The sequence below is a fragment of the Gekko japonicus genome, unplaced genomic scaffold, assembly GCF_001447785.1.
Source record: "Gekko japonicus isolate JY-2015 unplaced genomic scaffold, Gekko_japonicus_V1.1 scaffold530, whole genome shotgun sequence".
NCBI lineage: Eukaryota > Metazoa > Chordata > Lepidosauria > Squamata > Gekkonidae > Gekko > Gekko japonicus.
In genome coordinates this window covers 830,370-836,985 of record NW_015163103.1, presented here as the reverse complement: position 1 = coordinate 836,985, position 6,616 = coordinate 830,370, and the positions used below count along the sequence as shown (strand labels likewise).

At 39.2% G+C, this 6,616-nt stretch overlaps 1 protein-coding gene across 1 annotated transcript in view; it reads left to right on the top strand.

The window, feature by feature from the left end:
- SHOC2 (SHOC2 leucine-rich repeat scaffold protein) overlaps positions 1–6,001 on the top strand; it is a 97,146-nt gene extending 91,145 nt beyond the window's left edge. The window contains exons 6-9 of the mRNA XM_015406750.1: positions 369–491; positions 4,232–4,369; positions 4,816–4,933; positions 5,732–6,001. Coding sequence (XP_015262236.1) covers positions 369–491; positions 4,232–4,369; positions 4,816–4,933; positions 5,732–5,940 — 588 coding nt within the window. The 3' untranslated portion in view covers positions 5,941–6,001. The remainder of the gene's footprint in view (positions 1–368; positions 492–4,231; positions 4,370–4,815; positions 4,934–5,731) is intronic.
- The last annotated feature ends 615 nt before the right edge of the window (positions 6,002–6,616 follow it).

Sequence of the window (6,616 nt, the reverse complement as noted above, 5' to 3'; positions counted from 1 at the left end):
TCTTTACTTTCTCCCTTATATGTAGTTTTCCCTTCCCCCTTTTGTGTTGTAGTTTTTTGTAGTATTAAAAAAATTAATTAAAAAATCCCCTCCGGGGGCTCAAAAAAAGAAAAAAGAAAAGGAAAATTCAGTGAACTTTTCTGATTTATTAGTTAATGTTATCTTATATCTCTAGATGTTCTTTTCTTTTTTAGGTCTTTAGAGTTGTAACATTTGATTTTACAACCTACTACTTTAATGAGTACATCCATTTTCATCTTTTCTAATTTGTGAGAACCAAAGTGATTTTGTTCTTTATATGCTTAAAAATTTGTTTCAAGTGCAAGTTACCATTAATACATTAAAACGTTTTCTATTTTGACTCTTAGGACAATCAGCTGACTTCCCTTCCTCTAGACTTTGGGACATGGACCAGCATGGTAGAACTTAACTTAGCTACAAATCAGCTCAACAAGATTCCTGAGGATGTGTCTGGACTGGTTTCTTTAGAGGTGAGTAGCACCAGGCAGGCTAAGTAAACCCGTTGAAGAAGATTTATCAACTTTAAAGCAATCCTTTAATGTAAGTAGTAACTATATATTGAAACAGTGAGAATAAGGGTTAAACCAAACTATGATTACTACAACATTGTATTTGTGTTGTAGTTCATGTTGTTGTTCGTTTTAGGAGGGAAAATGCAAGGACTTGTGGAAGGCATCTCATTTTCCCTTCCCCCACTATTCCTTTTTCCATCACCCTCTTGCCCTTTCCTGGTAAGACCCCACAGCTTTTCCCCTTTTCCTGCTTAGTTCCCTTCTATCTAGCCACCAGCCAACCCAGCTTCTTTGTCCCCCAATCTTCAGCTTTTCTTTTTTCCTCCCCCTGGCAGCCTCCTCCTGTGAAAAGTCTGGCCAAGTTGCATGGTGGCCAGTGCTAAGCTGAATTGTGCAGTGGCTGATAGCAGACTGGGCTGAGTTGTGTGGGAAATAAGTCTTAGGTGATTATTGCCAGACCTGCCCCCAGAGAGTCCTCTTCCATCTATGAACATGACAGGTGAGAGCGGCAGGATCTTTTCTAGGGTTATTATGGCCTCTAGGACCACCCCGATCCCCCCCCCCCAGCTTTGCTTTACAGAAATCAAGGCTTGGGTGTATCATTAATATTACTGTGATTGCCAAAAGTCCAGTGAGAGATCAGTGGGCATTCTTTTCTTAAAGCTATAGACATTGTTTCTTCTATGGGGGGGTGTTAATTCTCTAATATTTTAATTTTAAAAAAAAGAATTTGGGATTTTTCTGCAAACCTGGGACTTCCTTCAGATTTGTAGAGAAATTCCCTTATCTGCCCCTTGCTCTGATTTGCAGATCATTGATCATATACTCTTTAGAATGGATTGGAATTAGATGTATGGTTAACTTCATTTGTAGCCTGCCTTTCTCGTTGACTCAAGGCGGATGACAAAATAAGCAAAGCAACAATACAATAGGACTAGGATTGCAGAATTAGAAAACAGTAAAATAAAAAACTGCTAAGGTATGACATACCATAATGAAGAAAGGAAGAGGGCATTGCTTTAAAAAAGGGAGTGGGTGTGTACAATAAACATTACAATATTATTTATTAACTTTATAGCCTGCCAAACGTAGCGGGGAGGGCGGGGTATAAATTGAATAAAATAAATAAATAAATAAATAAATAAATAGCAAAAATCTCCAGTAAACAAAATATTACCATGGTGCTAAAATAATAGAATTGAAAATAATGCCAGCAGAAAAGTACTTCTGCTGGTAAAAAACAAGGTTTTAATATGAGCCAGTGTTTTATCGGAATTTGCTTTTTTTCTTGGTGGTATGGTGTGATAGTTTAAAACACATGAAAGTTGGATTCAAAGTGATGTTACCAGACTCCCACTGACAGAACAGAATTTTCCCACCTTCCTCCTTCCCACTCCAACCCATTGAGCTCTTCCAAAAATACAGAGGAGTATGCTGGGTACAGAGAATGCTTGAGAACAGCATAGGTGGGCAAAGTGGAGGTCTGCAGTGGGAAGGGGAATAAACAAAAACACCCCTGTGCCACTGCCAGAAGTCTCTTCTCTCTGTGGAAGAGAACCTTTGGAGCTAACCCAAAATCTTTGGATTTGGGGTGAGTAGAATATATGTCATTTATATTGCAAAGTGTGACATTAACATGAGACATCCAAAGAACTAAGAGAATTTGTGCCACTATTTAAAAAGCATTTTCATGTAGTGTAGGTAGGAAATAAAAGGTCTGCAAGCATTCCCCGTCTGAAGTTGATGAGTTTCACATTTATGAAGAAAGGAGACGGTGCTTTTTTGAAGAAGAGCCTTGGTACGCATGCTTGCACTTTAGGGCTACTGATTGCCTCCTCTTCATGTAAACAGAATTATTTTTGAGATATCCTAGACCACATAAAAGAGTTTAAAGCAAGCAGGGGCCCTGCACAATTCATAGAAGAGAGAAACCCCATCCATTCTCCTTTCCCTCCATGCCACTTTTTGCTCCCTTTTCCTGCCCTCCCTCACTGCTTTTCACTTTGTTCTTACTTTTCACTAGTTCCTTTATAGGCTGAAAGTCTCTTGTTGTGGTGAGGTTGCTACTCAACCTCACAGTATCAACTATAAGCTCATGTAGTTTTGTGAGATCTCAGTTGTTCTTCTGCTTTGTGGGGATGGTTACAATCTTTCACCATTTTTTTCTTTATGGGTTTTTCTGCTCACTTGGGGGCTGCTCCAGGTTTGTACAATCTATATATCTAATTCCCAACATGGCCCCCTGTGTGTGGATACTTATTTCCACAGATCAGGGGCACATGGAGGGAAAAGAGATTATCCTGCACATTTGGGGCACCCCCTAGCTGTGCAGAAAAATCTAAAAACTTTTAAAAAGGATATGGAGATATTTAAATCCCCCCAAAAGTACAACGGCCTTTTCTGCTCATGCGCAGAGAAAGGACTTACCAACGACAAGGAGCTTTCTCTCGCCTTGGGAAGTTCTGAGCACGTGACTTCCCTTAGCAACAGCTTTCCTAGCGATGAGGCCTTTTCAGGCTTTTCTGCTTTTGGGAAGCCAGGAGCAAAGAGGGTCAGAAAGCGGCAGGTGGCTTTATGGCTGAGCCTGCACTGGCTCGGCCTCCCAGGCACTGCCACCACTGCCAGGTTCAAAGTTAGGGGGAAAGGAGGGGAGAAAGAAGGGGGTGATTGGCTTGGGGAGAGGGGAAGAGAAAGGGAAAGATGGGGTATTTGCTTGGGGGGGAGAAAGAAGGGGGATGGCTTGCGGGGGGGAGAGAGATCGACTTGGTGGAGGGTTGTAAAGAAAAAGGAGGGATTGGCTTGGGGAGAGAAAGAAAGCGGGAGGGGGAGAATTGTAAATAAAAATAGATATTAGTAAATAAAATAATAGCTATAGAGCCTTAAAGAACATGAAAAAGAAATAGTGAAACACAGAAGCTATGCAGGAATGTTATGGCGGTGTGGTTTGCTGACTGCTTTCCTTTATCAAAAGGACACTTCTGGGTGGCTAGGGTGACTTTTGCCAACTTTCCTATTCCCATTGCCTATGCCCAGCACTATAGGGGGGCAGGGTTCCCTAAATCATCAGGGAAGCAGTCTGGCAGGTGCAGAGCAGGAGGGGAAGAGGACTGGAAAAGTTCTTTTAAAGCTCTGTTTACAGTTCTTGTTGGTTGTGAGCTACAATTGTGGCTTGCTTGAAATAGTTACTAATGCTCTTAAGTCACTTTGTCCAGTTTAAAGTGGAAGTGACAGAATTTTTATGGTTTTTCACCATACCTGCTAAACTACTTTCTTATTGAGCTAAGTATCTGCTGGTGAGAATGCATGTATAACATTTCTCAAAGATTGCTGTCTAAAAGCTGAAAGCTTGTGTGTGTTTTTCCTCTTGGCCAATGACAACTGTTTTGTGCTTTATGATAGTCTTTTGGTGGGATCATGGTGGCATTAAAGTTTTATTATTTATTTTTTATCCTGCCCTCCCGGCCAAAGCTGGCTCAGGGTGGCTCACATAAAAGCAGATGATAGTTAAAACAAATATAAAATCATAATAAAGTGCTACTGGTTCTTAATAATCATATAGCCGTATCAGCCAGTATAGAATGGCAAGTTGGATGCAGAACACTAGCTGAATATTTTCACTGAAGACTACCTAGTTTTAATGACTACTGGTGTAGTTGGTATCTGCTGGTTTATTAAAAGTTTTATTTAATTTTTTTTAGGTTCTTATTTTATCAAACAATCTTTTAAGGAATCTTCCGCATGGCATTGGGAACCTGAGGAAACTAAGAGAACTGGATCTGGAGGAAAACAAGCTTGAATCCTTGCCAAATGAAATAGCATACCTTAGGGATCTACAGGTGAAACAATCATGTGTAAAGTCCATGTTTATCATTATAAAACAATCTTTTTTAAATCCATGCCAAAGTTAGCTGTCTGTACCATATGAAACTGAATCCCTGTCATTGAATCAGGTACTGATTTGGTGATAACACTCTGTAACATCACAATGTGGTATTGCCATCTAAGGAGGAAAATCTCAGGTATCCTTATCCTTTAGTATGTAAAAACTTAATCGTGCCTTTGGGTGTAATTGCAGGGGGGGTATTTTGTGAAGGAGGGTCCCTCTGTTGATCTCATGCTTGGCATTTGCTGCATAATTATGAAGGTCAAGCGATGAGCTGTAATTGTGGGAGGAAGTTTTAATGATACTTGAGTAATGCTGCCCACTTTTTGCTTGTTATGGCTGACTTCTGTGATGTAGCTGGTGTTAGTTTGATGTTTATATACTCTGTTACTCTACCAGAGACTGATCCTAACAAATAACCAGTTGAGCACCCTTCCTAGAGGAATTGGACACCTCATCAACCTGACACATCTTGGATTGGGGGAGAACTTTCTTACACAACTTCCTGAGGAAATTGGTAAGATGTAATTTGTTTTACCAGTACTTAGATGATATATAGTATTGATTCAGTGGGCACTGACATAATGGAGATGCATTTCATGTATAGGGGTATTCTGCAGTATCACCTTTACAGTACTACATAAACTGTCCAAGTGGCATCCTGCTCATATGATGGCGGGGGGGGGGGGCTATATAGGAAGTCCATTATTGTATACCCTTTCCCAGATGAGTATATACTTGAGGAAACTCTTGAAATAATACCAAAGGAACACCAAAGAAAAGGTGATGTAATAGTTAGCCCTAAGTATTCAGCACATTGCAGTTACTGTTTCTAGCAGCAGGGTTGCATAAAGCACTTGGGAAACAAAAGGTGGGTGTTCTGCCCAATGGAATAAGCATATTCTAGAGTTTCCCTTTTCTGAAGATCTTTTGCATAATGCTGATTCTTGAAGTAGGGTGTTGTAGTTGGGGTATGTGAGTAAAAAAAGAATTTGTTTTGTTTTTTAAGCCGATATTGGATGAGCTTGAGTTTATAAGGAAGGGTCACAATGGTTTGGTCCTCTCTTGATTTCATATTGATTTCATATTGATTTCCTCCTTTGCGTACCAGCCACTGAAAGCTGCTGTAGTTGCAGAATAGTAAATGATTCATGAATTAAAGTCTCCTGCATGGAAGCTTTGAATAAGAAAACAGGAAAATGAATTATTTTTCATTTAAAAATATACGTAAGAGCTTCTTTCTGAATTGTATCAATCACCTTCAGCTAAGGGAGTGTTTATTTTTTATAGTAATTGTGGTAATGCTTTTATGCAGGTACACTGGAGAATCTGGAAGAACTGTATCTGAATGACAACCCTCACCTGAACAGCCTTCCTTTTGAACTGGCCCTCTGCAGTAAACTGTCTATAATGAGCATTGAGAACTGTCCACTCAATACCCTTCCAGCTCAGATTGTTGCAGGGGGACCTTCCTTTATCATCCAGTTCCTCAAAATGCAGGGACCTTATCGTGCCATGGTCTGATGGATAGCTATCCTGAAGGTGTACAAAATATAAATGGTATTGAGGGTGTTATTGTGTGTGTGTATATATATATATATATATATTATCTAGGCCACACAGTGCCAGGATTAGATAACAGTTGGGTTGTCCCATACACTGTACAAAATGCAGAGAGCATTATTGGTATTGTGTATGTGTGTATATATAATATAATATATATATTGTATATTATATTATATATAAAACATAAATAATATAAAACAGGCAAATTTAAGACCACATTTATGTGTTTCTGCTAATAGAGGAAGCATAGCCATTTAGATTTTTTTTCCTTTGTAAAATGCTTCTCTAAGTTTTCTTTGCTGAATTTGATGGATGTCTAGGTAATCTGAAGATACCAGTTCACTGGAGATGATCGCCAACCTTGCTGATAAATTTAAGGGACAAAACATTTTTAAATGGATCCTATTTGTTTGGGAAAACCATGGAGCTCAGTAATATGAACTTTCGTCTCTCATTCCCCTCTGCACCCGTTGTGTCAAAAACCCATTGGAGTAATTTGTCTTCTAGTTGGGAGATCCCTTTAATTTATTCTAAGATTTGGAATAAATGGTGTTGTATGTTGTTTACAGTCAGAGTAAATCAATGGATTTTTTTGATTTGCTCTGTTTTAATCATATCTAGAATGTATATGCTT